General features: G+C 39.3%; 1 protein-coding gene across 1 annotated transcript; it reads left to right on the forward strand.

The window, feature by feature from the left end:
* The first annotated feature begins 232 nt into the window (after window positions 1-232).
* On the forward strand, window positions 233-1,676 carry LOC128511344 (CD276 antigen homolog). Its single transcript, XM_053484169.1, has 3 exons — window positions 233-307; window positions 407-745; window positions 1,582-1,676. The coding sequence occupies exons 1-3, from the start codon at window positions 259-261 to the stop codon at window positions 1,674-1,676; spliced, it is 483 nt and encodes a 160-aa protein (XP_053340144.1). The 5' UTR covers window positions 233-258.
* Window positions 1,677-18,459: the final 16,783 nt, after the last annotated feature.

An 18,459-nucleotide genomic window follows, 5' to 3' on the forward strand; every position in this document is an offset into this window, starting at 1 on the left:
TAATGTCTGAATGATTAATGTGTCCCCTGTTAATCGAGTCTCCTCAGTGCTGTTTATTTTAACATTCTGTGTGTGAAGCAGCTGAAACGGCTTTGAATGCAATCTTTCATGTTGGTTATAATATTTGTTAAAATATTGTATTATACATAATTAGTTAACAATTAAAATGAAATGAGAAATTATGGACGGATTTTAAGAAGAACTCAGTTGTATGAATATATTTGTTTGTTGTAGTAAATCTACACACACTGACGCACCATGACCAACTTTTCCTACATCTGCACCGTGTGGATCAGCGTCTGTGTGTGTAAGTCACATTTTTATCTTTTATAAAACAGATGAAACATAATGTTATTAAAATAACTGCTCTGTCCAGATTAATCTATATTATAATTTCCCGTCTCAGACCTCCTCTCTGCAGAACCTGAGATCAGTGTATCTGGCCCAGTGGGTTCTACAGCTGTCCTGCCGTGTCAACTGACGAGTGTAGACACTGACAGACTGTATATTAGATGGAACACTGAATCTGAGATTGTGTTTGAGCGACTGGGTGAGAGGTCGTATCAGGGTGAGGGATATGAGGGTCGTGTGGACGTTCCTGTGGAGGAGCTGCGTAAGGGGAACTGTTCACTGGTGTTACACAATCTGACATTTACTGATACAGGAGTCTACACCAGCTACCAGACAGTGAGACGCACCAAGAGATCTGTGGTCTCGATCAGCCGTGTTAAACTCTCAGTCCATGGTGAGTGAGTTGGTCTCAGTAGAACACACACTGTTTCTGCACTACATGTGAGTGTTAGATGGAGACAGAACATTGTGTGTTTTTTTGTTATTGGAAGCATTTGCATTACAGAAGTGCACTAGTATTTTATTTTATTATCTGTTAATTAAGGAAAATATGATGGGTGTTCAAGTCAAAGTGGGACTTTTGGTAACAGTGCAGAATAACAGAACACAGTCCTGAGAGTAAAAACTCCCTTTATTTCTCTATATAATCCCCTGATACACTAATGCACTTATCCCAGTGTTTCACTAGTGCTTGGACACCATCAAGGTAGAAAGTTTTTTCAGTACACTGGAGCCATGATCGGACTGCTTCACGGCACCCCGGCCTCCCAGGAACTGACTTGTAGTGAGGTCAGGACCTTGATTTTCAAGGCTCAGGTGTTCCACTCGCTAAATGGTCACAGGAACGATGTTCACCAGTTTGACTTAAACACTCCTTGTATTTTATCTTCATGGAGAAGTGCACTTACAGAGGATTTATGATTGTCCACGATGATGCAGTGTTTTTATGTATTTTTTACTTTTAGTTTCCCGTGGTGAAGACACACCCAGAGGTCTCTCATCAGCTCCAACAGGTGAGTCAGTATCTACTGAACCTTCTCTGGAAAACAACTGGATTTTATTAATTAATCATCTATTCAGTCTCTTTTTAGAAAGGGGTTTGAATAACACTTTATTTTAAATCCTTCTTTAGAAATTACAGACATTTTTAAGTGCTTTGATTTACACAGGCTCAAAAGTAACTGGACAGTTGACTGATAAGCATTTTAAAGGCCTGTGTGTATTTGGTAGATGTTGATGAGACTCTCAGTACACAGTGTAAAGAGGTGCTGATGCAGGTGAAGGAGCTCATCATTAGTCTGTACATTAGAATAGAACTGAGTTAAACAGGACTGAGCTGTTACTGGTGTAGGGGGCGGGGCTATAACATGGGGCGGGTCTGTGACGTGGGGCTTTTCCTATACTGCTGTTAGCTTAGCCGTGCTGTCTGAGTCACACCGAATATTGCTGTGATGCTCACGTAAATTAATTCGGAACATAGGTATACAGCTTGGTGACAATCAGTCGATCAATCAATAAATAAAAATAATAATTAACCATCAAAAAGAGATTGCAAGTGTCCCAGAACATTGTTAACGCTCCTGCCATATTTCCTGGCACAATCTGATCATTTTGATTTATATACAGTTTATTTCCTCATGCATTTCTCTCTTCTTATTTTTTTATTCTGTGAATTGAATTGAATTTCTGTCTCTAGAATTCTACTGAATGTGTGTGTACATGTTCTTGTTAAATATAATAACTAAAACTCATTTCTGTCTCTCTGCAGTAATGAAGAGTCCTCACTCACTGGTCCTGGTCCTGTCCCTCGTCTCATGTTTACTCGTCCAGCTCTTCTGTGGAGAAACATGAGTGTGACCTACAGCTGTGTACAGGACTGTGTGTTTCAATCACACACAGTAAACTACACACTGCAGCTTTTACACACTTTCCTGTCAGAACCCAGCATTAGTGAGACTGGACTTTCTTCCAGAACTGAACTTGAACAGGATTTTGTTCTGGAGGAACCAGTTTGTTCTTCTCACAGCGTGGTGTATCAAATGATCCAAACATCTACACTTTACTCTGAGTTAAGCTGCTGTTACACTGCACAGTTACAGCAGATCTTTATTATCATTACTGATCACATTATACGAGACAAACCTGGTCTGGAAATTATACAGTTTAAAGCTGGATTTACACTAAATGATCTAAACTGTACAATGTTTCAGATTCTATAATAGTATTCACATGTATGACGTAGGTTTTTACACTGAAACATTTCTATATTTAATATTTATATTTAATATTTTGATGTTTTACTTCTGCTGGGTGCAATACAGTATAAGCTGTTCTACAGAGAACAGAGGTGTGTAACAGACTCTCATGTGACACCCAAAGATGAATGAAGAGAACTTCAGGAGCTCATAACCTGACTTTCATATTTAACTACTGATCTATAATCCTGCTCTGTACGTTCATTTACACTGTTATATATTAAATATAATAATTATTGAACCAAACTGTAATATATTTGTAGATGTTACAGGACGTATCACATGACTTTCACTGATTTCTGCTAAATTCATTTAAAAATCTTCAGAAATTCTATTTTTGCCACAATTCTAAGCAAAATTAGTAAATCAAACTACTTCTAGAAATTATAATAATTCAGCTTCATGGAAATACAGTATATAAATTCTAAAAGTCAGTATTAACCTCGTAAATGCCAAAATATTGAAAGAACCTGACAGTGTTAAATTATATTTTATTAACAGAGTTTCTGAACAAACAAAACCGCTATAAGTGACATCATCACCTTCACACTCCTCACTCTCAGGCTTCATTAATGTGTCCATGTGTGTTTGAATTTGTGTGAAAATCTACCATAATGTTCCTTAGTCATATTAAACCAAACTACATTCATTTCGAGATGCAGTCATGACCTGAATTCCCGTCTGGTCAGTAAAGCTCAGTCTCTGAACAGCAGGAAGTCATTTTTATGAGCTGCTTTACAGCACACAGATAATAATGTTTACTTCTTACTTTATCACACCTGTATATACAGTATCACGAGAGACGAACCAAGGTGAAGTGGGGGCTCCAGGCAAAATGAAAAGATGAGGTCCTTCTAAAAGATTATTTCATTAATATATCTTTGTTACCTAAATATACATTTATACAACATAAAAAAGTAGTCAAAACACATAATATAACATAAATAGTTTATTTTTTAAAACAAAGTGCATATTCTTTGACAAAATATTCATCTAAAATCTTAAAGATACAGAACAATCTTCTTATTTACAGTAATGGATTGTCACCTTAAAAATGGTGCTTACGAGCCTTAGCTACAGCAAATGCATTCAAAGACCTTCATATGTTCTGTTCAATTGAAATTAGTGCCAGTGCTGGCAACCTCTCTTGGTTTATTGTTGACCTGAGGTATGTTTTTATCAGCTTTAAAGCTAAAAAGCTTTTTTCACCAGAGGCAACGGTGATGGGAACTGTTAGCAGCAGACGAAGAGCAATGCTCAGGTTTCCATACAAATCTAGAAGTTGCTTCTTGTAGATGAAGTCTAGCTTACTTTTAGTTAGCAACCTCTTCTGAAGATTATGCCAGCTTTCCATATTATCCACGTGTGACTTGGAATACTCATGTTCTTTTAAATGACTGCCTATATTTTTCCATGTCCGAAATCCAGAGCATTTTCACATTTACCAAACAGTTTGCATGCAAAGCAGTATAGCGCATCTGTGCTGATAGAGTATACTGTATAAGCCATGATCTCTTGATTTTCTCTCCATTTTTCATTACAATCTCATAATTGTCTTTTGTGAATCGTCGAGGAACTGTTTCATTGTTTTGTGGAAACACTGCATCGGTTACTTGGACTGGGCCTTTTTTTCACAATTTCACAGCGCTCATGATCATTTAAAATCTTTGGCCAGTCATCAGACAATAGGCAACTTGTAGTATCTTTGTCAAGAACATCAATAATGCTGCAAGTGGATGATGTGAATGGCATTTCGTCTTCATTACCAGGTAATTGTTGTTGCAGTGTCAAGGTGGATGGTACTAAAAACATACAGTAAACATATTTAGTCAAAAAAAATTCAAAGAGCACATATGTACTGTATCAGTAAACTAACTTCATTAGGACTACATCTAACATGCTGAGTATCTTCTGTCTGAGGCAGTGGTGATAGGGACTTAAGCAATGCTCCTATTTATAGAAATATATGGTAATCATCTTAATTTATTATTAATTATTAGTTTATCAACTGGCTATGTTAACTAATTTTCTAGAGTTGTAAAGTAAATGTATTGATATAGTAACACTATATGTACTGTAACATGCTGATCTCACCATTTTCACTGTCAGAAGGATGGACTGGGGTATTTCCCTGAGGTGGTGGTGACAGGAACTTAAGCAATGCTCCTGAATGCAGAAATATATGATTAGCATTTTAATTTAATCGTTTACATTTAATTTACAGTTTATTAACTATTAGTTCAATGTTAGTTGACAACTAATTATGTTAACTCAACTATTTTAATTTAAAAGAGCTAAATAAAAAAGTCAACTAAGTAAATGTAATGATATTTATTTAAATAGTTTTGTGAGCTCTCCACTGGCAGCAAAACACAGTACCAAAACTTTCCAAGTGGTGATGTTCACCTGATTAACATCATCACCTATTGCAGCCTATTAATACCTGCATAAAATACATGCTGCTGCTACAGTACGTGTAACCCCAGCTAGTAACCCTATTAGAAATTACACAATCTAGAAAATTATTAAATGAAAATAAGCTGGAACAACAAAAACACTGGTTTGTCATATAATTATTATTAAGTCATCAATGATCATTATCTCCATCACTTAACTTACAGCTGTCATGTTTCCTCTTTTCCTCCTCTTCTTGTTTTTTTATTGGCTTTTTTTGGCTGCCAGATGGATAAGTCCTTTCCATTTTTATAAAAGCCTAGTAATAAGTGCTGCTGTGCCAGTTTGAAAACCGCGGCTGACGCATCTCGAAGAACAAGCAAAAGCACATCCAGCGTAACGCGAGAGCACGCCCTCTAAGGGGGATGCGGATATATCACTCCATGTTGCGTGTATGTTTTTAATAATGACATTTAAAATGGTCAGCTGTCGGGGCCCCCTCAAAATGCGGGACCCCAAGCAATTGCCTGTCTTGCCTGCCCTATTGCTACGCCTCTGCTAACAAGAAGCTAGTGCAGTAATGTATGTGTGCAGGGCCGCTGCTGGCCAAATGGGTGCTCTAAGCAGAAATTTACCTTTGTACCCCCTAAAAACAAAATAATAATATAAAAAAAATAACCACCTATTATAAGGGACAAAATAGAACTTTATTCAAACAAACGTAAATACATAAATAAATTGTATCATTTATAAATTACAATTGTAGCTTTACAGCAAAAAATACAAACTTAAATTACACTATAAATAAAAGATTTATAATTAAGAAAATAAACAATAATAAACTGAAATAAAATCAACACTGTCATCTGCTGGAGGCATATGGTCATTATTAACCAATAATCATAATTGCCTCTGTGTTTTAATATAATGCATTTTAAGTCATTTTGTTTATTTAGATCTGCTTGTATTCATATTAAGAAAGATGCGTTAGTCGTGACATTATTACCGCCATTAAAACACATTATTAACGATGGGGACTTCTCAATTGATCTAAATGCACATCATTGTATAGTTTATGCACAAAATGTGATCACAGAATTCGTAGCTCAATTCCCACCTCTTATTTTACCACTACACCCCTGATCACTCTATTCTGTACGGGGATATGGTTCACAGGTGGATTCTGGCATGGTTTAGCTGGACACGGTACACATGTAGTGTGATCACTAACCGTGCTACAACATGGCTCTCACTGTACGTTCACACCAGGAGAGACCAAAGCGAACACGTCGCCAAGGTCGTTGAAGAAGCTTCGTTGTTGAATTTGCTTTATTCACTTTGTTTGCTCACTGGAATGTTTGATTTAGCCTGTTACCTTCATAACTCATTACATAAGGTTAACTGACTTCTAATTTCTCTTTTTAGCTCTGGTCGCCCAATTCGCTTCGCTGCCAGTGAATTTCCTTTGTTCGGCCAATTCGCCGACTCTCCATAGAGAAATAATGACTTTCGTCGCTCTGGTCTCTTCTGATGTGAATGTACGTGACATCAATAATGACACTCCAAATAATAAATATTTGAATTAATTTGAGAAAGTTGGTGTTAATAACAGTTTTTTTCACATTGGAGAACTTGCAATGCGTAAATCATGGGGAGAGACCTATCTTTTCCCATGGTAATAACCAGGCTGCTGAACAGAAATGGGATGATTAGCAAAAGTGCTTTGATTTAGAGCATGAATTGGATGACATTCAATCAGTTTGCATTGTTGATTAAAACTAGACAAGTTCTAATATTTTCTGATTTCTGTCTAATGGTTATTTCACTTAATGCAAAATTGTTGGCAAGAAATTCACAGCACATATTTTGACCGCATCATATTTCTTGTTGGGTCTATTTGTTGCACTTTATACCATCATCAGATTTATACATGTCAACTTGCATCTGGCAAGCTAACGCCCGGCCACCTCTCAACTACATGAGCGCACTTCTCCACAACATTCTGACAACCCACGTGTAAACCTGCTGTTTATCTAAGTTATTGGTTTATTAAATATGACACGGGTGGGTAGTAGTTGTGTGCTTTAGTTTTCTAAATTGGATTCTTCTCCACTGGTAAGGTAGGTTTTTAACTTTTGTACTGTTTTTGAAAACACAATTGGTTCATACTGTATACTGTACCTAGTTTTTGCTGTTTGGTAGTGTTGATTGCAGTGTGATTGAAGTAGGTCTAAAGCAATTAGTTCTCAGGTAATTAATCAAGAGTAGTTTCAGGCTTCCTTAAGGTGTGAATTGTGGGCAGGGCTTAGCTACATATATTGAAGGTGTCTCCTTCAATATAAATTGAATTCTCAAAATAAGAATATCCTGCAACAAAGGTAGTGCACAGAGAATTGATTTTAAACTCTTGTTTGCCAAGAAGTTACAAGTTTTTATAGACAGTTACCTCAGTCTATCATGTGTCTTCAACCTATCTCTGTCAGTTCTCACAGACCAAGATGCTTTTACTCACACAGCAGAGGCAGATCTCCCAGAAACCTCATCTACCCTCCAGTACTGTCTCATTGTCCTGCACTGGTGGTAGGTGGGCTCTGGAACTGCCAATCTGCTGTAAATAAAGCAGACTTTATCTCTGCCCTAGCTACTCATTACTCTTTTGACTTTCTGGCACTAACTGAGACCTGGATATCTCCTCAGAACTCAGCTACACCGGCTGCCCTATCCTCTGCCTATGTATTCTCTCACACTCCACGAGAAACTGGCAGAGGTGGTGGTACGGGTCTCCTGTTGTCCAAGAGGTGGTCCTTCTCGCCCATCACCCTGTCTCATCTCAGTTTTTCATCATTTGAATTTTATGCAGTTAAGGTAACCTCTCCAATTAACCTCCACATCTTGGTTATTTACCGTCCTCCTGGCTCTCTAGGAAACTTTCTAGATGAAATGGACATACTTCTTAGTCTTTTTCCTTCTGCTAACACTCCTCTCACTGTTCTAGGAGATTTCAACCTTCCATCTGATAAACTCCAATCCTCTTTCCTTCTCCCTCTCCTTAACTCCTTCTCTTTAACCCTAAACAGCTGCCCTCCTACACACAAGGCAGGAAATTCTCTCGACCTTGTTTTCTGCCGCCCTTCCCCAGTCACAGATATCACTACTATTCCTCTTCATAAATCTGATCATTACCTGGTATCCTTCACTATAACCCTTCCCATTCTATGTAAACCTAACCACCAAAAAGTCTCTTTTACCCGCAAAAACCTTCACTCTGTCTCCCCTTCCTCTGTGTCTTCATACACCCTATCATTCCTCCCAGACCCAGACTCCTTCTCCTCTTTACCACTAGAGACTGCGACTGAAACTTTCCTCTCCTCTCTCTCCTCATCCATTGATCTCCTTTGCCCGCTGTCATCTAAACCAAGGAAGAAATCTTGTCCTGCTCCTTGGCTATCTGATGTACTGCGCAACAACAGGAGAGAATTAAGAACTGCGGAGAGAAGATGGAAGAAATCACAGCTTGATGCAGATCTCATCTCTTACCAGACTCTTCTTTCCAAATTCTCATGTGATGTGACTTCTGCCAAAACTACCTTCTTCAGACAAAAGTTGGAAGCGTCTGCACATGATCCTGGCAAACTCCACAACATCTTCTCCTCACTACTCAACCCACCGACTCCTCCTGCCCCTTCCTCTCTGACTGCTGACGATTTTGCCACATTCTACGATGGGAAGATTGTAGCAATCCGCCAGTCCTTCGCTCTCAACCTAAGTCCTACGGCAGAACCTCAGGACCTTTCCTTCCCTCCTTTAGCAGAATTTTCCAACTTGTCATCTGACGAGATTCAACAGATCATCTCGTCATCTAACCCCACCACCTGTTCATTAGACCCAATCCCTTCCACAATGCTCCAGGCCATCTCACGAGACCTCCTTCCCTTCACCACAGCCATCATCAACCAATCCATATCATCTGGTCATGTTCCTGCCGCTTTTAAGAAGGCGAGGGTTATTCCCATCCTCAAGAAACCCTGTCTGGACCCATCAGAAGTTAACAACTATCGCCCGGTATCACTGCTCTCTTTTATTTCCAAAATTCTTGAAAGAACGGTTTATAATCAAATGTCTCTTTATCTCTCACAGAACAACCTTAATGACCCAAACCAATCTGGATTCAAAGTGGCACATTCCACAGAGACTGCCCTTCTGTCAGTCACTGAGAAGCTCCATGCTGCTAGATCTGCTAAACTTTCATCTGTCCTCATCCTCCTGGACCTGTCAGCTGCATTTGACACCGTGAACCACAAGATTCTATTATCTATTCTTACAAGCCTTGGAATTTGTGGAACAGCGTGGCAATGGTTTGCTTCTTACCTTAAAGATAGGTCATATGAGGTAACATGGAGGGGATCTACATCTGCCCCACGTAGACTCTCTACTGGTGTCCCGCAGGGCTCAGTACTTGGTCCTCTTCTGTTCTCCCTCTATACCCGGTCTCTTGGTAAGGTCATATCATCGCATGGATTCTCATACCACTGTTATGCAGACGACACCCAACTTGTCCTCTCCTTTCCTCCCTCTGACACTCAGGTTTCCACCCGGATCTCAGCATGTCTGGCAGACATCTCATTTTGGATGGCTGCTCATCAGCTGAAGCTCAATCTCAGTAAAACCGAACTGTTGTTTATCCCTTGTGACTCATCTCCAGGTCAAGACCTTGTGATATCCATGGACAACAACCAAATCACTCCCTCAACCACCGCCCGCAATCTTGGGGTAACCGTGGACAATCATCTGTCATTTTCCCCACACATCGCTAACCTTACTCGCTCTTGTCGATTTCTTCTTTACAATATCAGAAGAATTCGCCCATTTCTTTCTTCACAGGCTACTCAGGTGCTTGTTCAGTCCCTTGTTATTTCAAGACTGGACTACTGCAACTCACTCCTGGCAGGCCTGCCTCTGTCCACAATTCGTCCTCTGCAACTGATCCAGAATGCAGCAGCACGACTCGTTTTTAACCTTCCCAAGTTCTCCCACACCACCCCACTCCTTCGCTCCCTGCACTGGCTTCCTGTAGCTGCCCGCATCAAATTCAAAACACTGATGCTTGCCTACAAAGCCAAAAATGGCCCAGCACCCACTTACCTCTCTGCGCTAATTACACCACGCACTGCACCACGTTGCCTCCGATCCTCCAGCACTGCTCGCCTCATCCCACCATCTCTCAGGGATCGAGGGCGGCATTCATCCAGGCTCTTTTCTGTTCTGGCACCTAGATGGTGGAATGAACTTCCTCTAGATGTCCGTACATCAGAGACTTTGACTATCTTTAAACGACGACTCAAGACGCATCTGTTTCTCCAGTACTTGGACTAACCCCCCTCCCCCCGAAAAAAAAAAAAAAAAAAAGTTGTGTTGGACTAATGGTACTTAGTTATTAACCTAGTTAACCCAGTGTAAGTATGTATCCAATGTTGTAAACATTAAAGCACTTTTTGTAAGTCGCTCTGGATAAGAGCGTCTGCCAAATGCCTAAATGTAAATGTAAATGTAGTTGTGATGTCGCTTACTTTACCATTTTATTCTGTTGGTGTCCTTTATTTGTTCCAGGCCCTGCGCATGATGACTGCCCCCTAGCTACGAGGATGTAATTGTCTTCTTTGGGAAAGCTGCAAAGCAACAATTGCAGATTATAACAGGTACATGGCATTTTGGTTCACTTTTATAGACATTTTCATTTCTATTTTAAATTAGAACATTCTGGATAATTCAAACAAATAATGTTCATTATGGTACGATCTGTACAGTATATACAATGTGACAGCGCGCTCAGTTACTTACTTCTCACCTTTCATGTAGGTCTACTCGGACTTATTAATTCGTGTTAAACCCCTCAAAACTGCGTGTATATACAGCTCAAAACCTCCATCAGTTATTAAAGATAGCATCTATTTAGAAAAAATGCCCCAGTGATTTCGGAGCTTCAGGAAATCTCCCGGCGCTCTGCGCATAACAACGGGCCAACTCGTGTCGGTAAGAATTTATAAACGGTTTCTAAACGTGGGCTATTGTTTTTTTACTTATAATATTTGTTAATTTAATTTAAATGAGGTTTGGGCTCAGGACTTCGATTCGGCATCGTGATTCTACTCTTTAATTTACTTCTTCTTTGTCTTTCGGCTGTTCCCTTTCAGGGGTCGCCACAGCGAATCATTTGCCTCCATCTAACCCTATCCTCTGCATCCTCTTTTCTCACACCAACTAACATCATGTCCTCTCTCACTGCATCCATAAATCTCCTCTTTGGTCTTCCTCTAGACCTCCTGCCTGGCAGTTCCAACCTCAGCATCCTTCTACCGATATATTCACCATCTCTCCTCTGAACATGTCCCAACCACCTTAATCTGGCCTCTCTGACTTTATCTCCAAAACATCTAACGTGGGTTGTCATTCTTGATCCTATCCATCCTTGTCAGTCCCAAAGAGAACCTCAACATCTTCAGTTCTGCTACCTCTAACTCTGCCTCCTGTCTTTTCTTCAGCGCCACTGTCTCTAAGCCGTAGAGCATCGCTGGTCTCACCACTGTCCTGTACACCTTTCCTTTTATTCTCCTCTTTAATTTACTCTATAGTTTTAATCAGCGCTCAGCCGCATGCATGGAGTTTTCCAGAGCGCACCGGCAGAAGTAGACTAATGATTATGAACGCGTCGGGAAAACAGCAAGCAGACTGACTCTGACCATTTAAAAAAACGTTTGCGTTCATTTTCTGACGCGCTCAAGTTCACCAAAAACAATATAGAACAGCGCAGCTTATTTGCTTTCAAACATTTATAAAATCACGTTTTTTCGTTATTGTGAGTGCGCTTAAATAAAAGTTGAGTCTTATAAAGGCATGTAGTCTTATATAGTTTTATTATATAGTTTTTGCACATTAATCTGAGTCCTCATCTGTTACATTTTTGAGGACAATAGTTTTTTCAGCCTGTCACGGCGTGCGCCCAAATCAATATCGCTCCTCGCTCACTAGTTAGGCGTCCTCCCCTTCAGATATGCGAAGCAGCGGGGCCGCGGAATTAGGCACGGATGGTAATAGTTAAAATATTAACAAGGGGAATGTTTGATGTCATGTGGACATTATAAGATTTGTATTGAAAACTTCTAACAAAAAAGTGGCAGCTGGCACGTCTAAAAATAGACGCAGATTAATTTTTTTATAGTCTAAATAAAAATCCTCCTCTTTAGTGCCTATTAATCCTGGGTTGTTGTTCTTTTAGTGTGTGTGTGCTTTACAATGCCAGACAACATTCAGATGCAAATTATTCACTCTCCCCAAGTGTGAATCAGCTGTTCTCACCTATACATTCAGAGGAACTGTAATGGACCTCTTAACACTTTAAAAACCTCTTGAATCTGAGGCTCTTCTGAAGACTTTCAGTCATTAAGGTCTCTTTTTAAAATTGTGTAAATTTTATCTTCTGGATTCTAGATTCTAAAGTTGACATTGTTACCGTTTTTAATCCTTGGAATGGAAGAAATTGATATTTTCCTTAAATTGCATTGTTTTTAATCAAAAAGGCCAATTTGTCTTTTCCTCATAAAGTGTTTAGGTGAAATTCCACCTATACAAGTGTGACAAATATGGAAAAAAATTAGGAAGGGGCAAATACTTTTTCATGGCACTGCACACGTAGTCAGATTGTTCCACTGGGATCCGCGGTAACAAACACGCGTTTCTTTGTCGGCGGCGCACTTGCGCATCCATATGCGTAGAAAAGAGATGCATGGTATTATGGTTTACGTCATTTATATATATATATATATATATATATTTGCGTACTGACTGGGCTGGCCCACATTGGCCAGCGGCCCACCGGGAAAACTCCCGGTGCTCCAGATGGCCAGTCCGCCACTGCTCCTATTTACTTTCCTACTGTATGTAGAATCAGCGCTTAACCACACGTATAAAGTTTTGTAAATTCGTTTAATGTTTAACTTGTATTTCATAAGGGTTTTGCCAGCAGTGGTACAGCGCAACTGGGGTCATTATTTACTATTAAAGAAACTTATGATGATCTGTCACGGCGTGCGCTGTGATGGGTGTGCGCCCAAATCTACTATCGATCCTCCCGTAGGCTCCCTGAATAGGCGGGAAAGGGACAGAGCCGTTTATTCGTTTCGGCTGGCGATAATTAACGTTAATATGATCTCGGGCTTGCTCCACATTATAAAAGCAAGGCGCGGAGTTTAGTCCGAGATCAGGGAAGTACGTGATGTGGTGGAGAATAGGCAGTGGCGGTTCTACACTGAATTGCTCCCCGGGCTTCACCTCGGAGCGCGCTGTCGCATTGTATTCAATGAATAGACTAAAACAAAATCATGTTTGCTTCAGCATTGGAAACAATATTGAATTAGGCTAACTTTATTAAAGATTATACACTTTTGTATTCTTTGTTCACGTGGGCATCTTAAAATTTTTAGATATTGATCCTTTCTCGATGCAGCTTTCTCGAATTTTCTGAGCAAATTAATAAAATTTCCATGAATAAAAAGGAGGAAGAAGAAAAGTTTACGCGAAAATAAGAAAAAGCTTTAGAGGTAAATGCTGTGAAATGCTTCAAATTAACAGATTCTGCCTATAACAGGTCAGGGACAGTGAGGCTGGACCCAGCAGCGCACCACATCCCACATCATAATACACTGGCTCATTAAAAACTTACACTTACTAGTATAAAAATTTAACACAATACAAAAACATAAAACAAAGTTTCACTGAACATATGGGTCATATTTGTAAAACAAAGGAAAGAATAATAAGGCAAACAACATATAAAAATACAATATTTTCAGTGTCCAGTAGCACCAGTCTCACAGAGACCCAGAAGGCTTATAAACAGTTTGACAGTAAAATGAGACATTTTTGCAGTATTGTGATTTTTAATTTATTTATGTTTTTTAAAAGATGCAAGACAATACTGCCAAAATGTATTATTTACATGCTGTTAGAAAATATTCTTTGCATTGTCTCTTATTGAGTCACAAGGGTGTTAAAAAGCATTCATCATTCAAAGTTATTCATATATCAGTGTAGTTAGTATGATTTTAAAAGTGCTATAACTCCACCTGGCACAGTTTAATCCCAGTGGAACAATCTGACTACATGTGCAGTGCCATGTGCAGATTTTTTTTCTTTGCATATTTGTCACCCTTGTATGGGTGGAATTTCACCTGAACATTTTATGAGGAAAAGACTGATTGGCCTTTTTTTGTGAGTTATCATGAACATTTTGCATTTCGGGGATATCATCTTGATGCATTGTAAGACATACCACTCATCAGTGATGATGAACCAGTGCTTGCTGATGATGACCAACACGTCTCCCCTGATCTACCAGAGCCAAGTAAAAAGAATGGCAATCAAACAGAATAAAATTAGTAGCAGCATTAACTCGTGCTAGTAATTATTATGGTAGTTATTATTATTAGCAGCATTATTTCGTATTAATATTGACTACCATAATAATTAAAATAAGTAACTAGTTTACTAGCGTGAGCTAATGCTGCTACTGATTTTATTTCAGCTTACCTGTTCAGTTTTATTGCCATTCCTTTTAAAATATTGTCTTTATAGATTTATATGTTGTTTGTCTTGATGTTCTTTTTTCTTCGTTTCTTTGTTTTAATATTAAAATGACCCAATATATGTTCAGTCATACTTCAAATAATAAGTTTAAATAGCATTGATTTCTGTATTGTGTTATATTTTTATACTAGTAACTGGTGTTAAAAATGTATCTCTACATTAATGAGCCAATGTATTATGGTGTGGGCTGCTGTGGGCCAGGAAGTCCAGGGCCACTTTTTGGTCCCAGTCCGCCCCTGTAATAACGAATGGAGAAAGCACAGTCAAAGCCCAGGGATTCTGCATTCCCCGGGGGGCCAGTCGTGAATAGCTGACACTTAGTGACAGCCAATGAAATTGAAGCATTTTTGCGGCTTTCCACGTCGTGTGGCGTTGCTTAAATAATAGTATAAAATCGTCCAGACTCTGGTTCGATTCCCGCTCTGGGTGAAAATGTAATAAATGTGAATCCTTTGTTTTACACTTTTTGCTTATGACTATCATTAAATTATAGCAACTGTGAGGTGAGTGCTAATGCATTTAGTACTGAAGCATAACTTGATAATGTGACGGCTATATCATGGCATTTTAGCGCATAACACCGGCATTTTGAGCACTGGCCGGGAAACGAACCCAGGCCCTGCGCGCGGCAAGCTGTGAAAATGCCCTTCAATACCTGTAGGGGGCAGTCGTGTTTCAGTCTAAAGTCGCAGGATCCCCTTTCTCAAAACGTGCGTTTTTAAAGGCCAGATCTGTCTCTATAAACAGAGATGGGTAACCTGGTGCTGACATTAACGTGAGGTAATGGCATTAGGCTGTACTGATTATAATTTGAGATCCAGCTTACTGTATCAACTTAAGCCACCTTCTTTTCACTTTTTCAGAGGTAAAAAGCGGCAAAAGATAGTTTTGTCAACATCATTCTGCTTTTACAACACGGTACGTGTACGCCGCACTAGTTTGGACCCACAAGTGGCATAATGACGTAGCAACTAGCCATTTCAGACAATGCTGGCATTTTTTTTGTTTTTTTTTGTCCCTTAAGATCACAAAACTCCGGACTTCTGGTAATTCCCAGAATTTTTAAATCTACTAAAGGGGGCAGGGCATTTTCATATTTGGCTCCAAAACTTGGGAATAGCCTTCCAGACACTGTTCGGGGAGCAGACACGGTTTCCCAATTCAAAAGTAGACTCAAGACGCATTTTTTAATCTGGCATACGCGTAACTGATCCCATAACCTCATACTTCAGTACACCTATCCTGAATGGCAACTACGCTAATTCTCTCCATCTTTTCTGTATTTTTCTACCCCTCCTGAGGCATCTGAAGATTGTACCAGCTTCAGTAGACAAAGGCCAACCCTGCGAGGTTTCTAAGGCATCCAGAGAAGGACCAGCTCCAGCTGAATTCTGCTTTATGATGGCTGGAGCTACACATCCTGCTCCTGTGCTTCCAGTGATCCAGACGCCATCTGCCCTCTGCACCTACTGACTCCCTGTGCTGAACTGGACTTCATGTTAATCTACACAACTTCTGTTATATTGAACTTTCACCTGCACAACACACTTGATGTTATTTCTATCTGTTATCACCCAGATGAGGATGGGTTCCCTGTTGAGTCTGGTTCCTCTCAAGGTTTCTTCCTATTGCCATCTCAGGGAGTTTTTCCTTGCCACCGTCGACGTCACCCTTGGCTTGCTCATCAGAGACATTTCATTCATCATTCATCTCATTATTATCTAGACACATTTTTCTCACACAAACACACTTCCAAATATTTTCTTTTCTTTTCTAAAAAAAAAAACAATTCTTACATTTTTTGTGAAGCTGCTTTGAGACAATGACCATTGTTAAAAGCGCTATATAAATAAAATTGAATTGAATTGAATTGAATTTTGAGGGGGGGGGGACTCGCGAACGTTTTGCCCAGGGGCCCACACAACCCATAATCCGTCCCTGTATATAACCTTAATCCTTACCACACAGCGCTGCTCACGCAACAGCTGCAAAGTTTATTTTAATGAACTTCTTCTAATTAGGGTTGGGTACCGAAAACCGGTGCCAATACGGCACCCGTACCTATATAACCGGTATGTAACGGACCGAAACAGAATGCAAATTTCGATGCCTTATTTCGCTGCCACTTAAATGCCTGAACTGTCGATTAAAATATTTGTTCTCTGGATTTATACATTTTTGTAGATGAATAGTTTATTAGATTAAATAAAAAAAAAATTAAAAGCACAAATCATCAGGAAATAAGAGACCATCCGAGATGCGCATGAATGCAGCAACTAACATTACACTCGCTCTGACAGCAGCAGGAGGTCTACCGCTATCTCAGCTTGTTAAATTAAACTTTCGTTAAAATGCCTAAAACTAACCGGTCGAAAGTGTGGCTATATTTCACAAGAAAGGATTCCGACACCGCGTCGTGCAACAAATGTTTTACAGCGGTAGCGTGTAAAAGGGGAAACACGTCAAATCTAATGAAACATAAAATACTAATGTCACACGGATTCTGTTTATAATTATCTCTTTCCAGCTAGTACTAGTAGCACTACAACAGTGACCCCATTTACCATCGCAAAGAAAGCTATGCATGTCCTGTGCAGGGCATGCAGTACTGTAAGTCAGGAAATGTGTCGTATTTTGCCAGAAAAGGCAAATATGGTGAAATTTCTGCAAAAGAATTGCTAAAATTTGAAGCGGTTCAGTTATTGTAGTAGGTGGCTTACAGTATGTTTTGTTGTTGTTGTTTTTTTGTATTTACTTATATATTCATACATTCTTTAAACTTTTAATATATTGTTCGATTGTTATATTGTTGATTTTTTTGTTCAATAAAAATGTACTCTTGAGTCATCCACCATCATTTTGTGGCTTTTGTAAAGTATCGGTTCAGGCACCGTTTTGGCACCGGTACTGTTTTTAAAGTATCGATTTGGCACCGGTTTCGAAAAAAAAAAAAAAAATGATACTCAATACATCAATATATGGTTTCTATAGCAACAGAAATCTGTAGAGCGAATGCTACACAGGAACAGATTGAGAAATGTGTAACTAATGTTATGGTACAGTATTCCTGTAGAACTGTATAACAGGAGATCCTATTAAAGTAAATACTGATGGAAGGAGTCTCCAGTACGAGTGATTAGGAACAGTCAGAGGGAAAGATGTAGCTTCTGATTTAGAGAGAGAGAGAGAGAAACGAGAGAAATGTGAGGGCTGAGTGTTTATCGCTGCTATAATGTAAGTGATATTACAGTAAATGTCTTTTAGAAAGATCACACTCAGCTCACATAGAATTTGTGCAAGTGTAAAAGCCCTGAAAAGGAAGGTGTTTGTGTAAAAGATGCACGGACACAGCTTTCCTCAGTTTACATGTGTAATGACTGGTTTATCGGCATAACTTTGTAAAACGCAAATCAATAGCAGAACAAATGCCAGTATCTATACAGTTCTCTGAGCAACTACAATATTCATTTACATTTAGGCATTTGGCAGACGCTCCAGATCCAGAGCGACTTACATTTTTATCTCATTATACATCTGAGCAGTTGAGGGTTAAGGGCCTTGCTCAAGGGCCCAACAGTGGCAACTTGGTGGTTGTGGGGTTTAAACCTGGGATTTTCTGAACAGTAGTCGATGCCTTAACCACTGAGCTACCCCTGACCCACTATATTCAACAGCAACAAGTAAAACTGTACCTGTGTACTGTACAAATAGTACTGAAATACAGCAATAAAAACATACAGACATACATTCCAAATAACACCTATTCTATTAATAATGCTGACACTACAAAATCTGAATCTAAATAATGATGTGAAACATA

Source organism: Clarias gariepinus, chromosome 2, assembly GCF_024256425.1.
Source record: "Clarias gariepinus isolate MV-2021 ecotype Netherlands chromosome 2, CGAR_prim_01v2, whole genome shotgun sequence".
NCBI lineage: Eukaryota > Metazoa > Chordata > Actinopteri > Siluriformes > Clariidae > Clarias > Clarias gariepinus.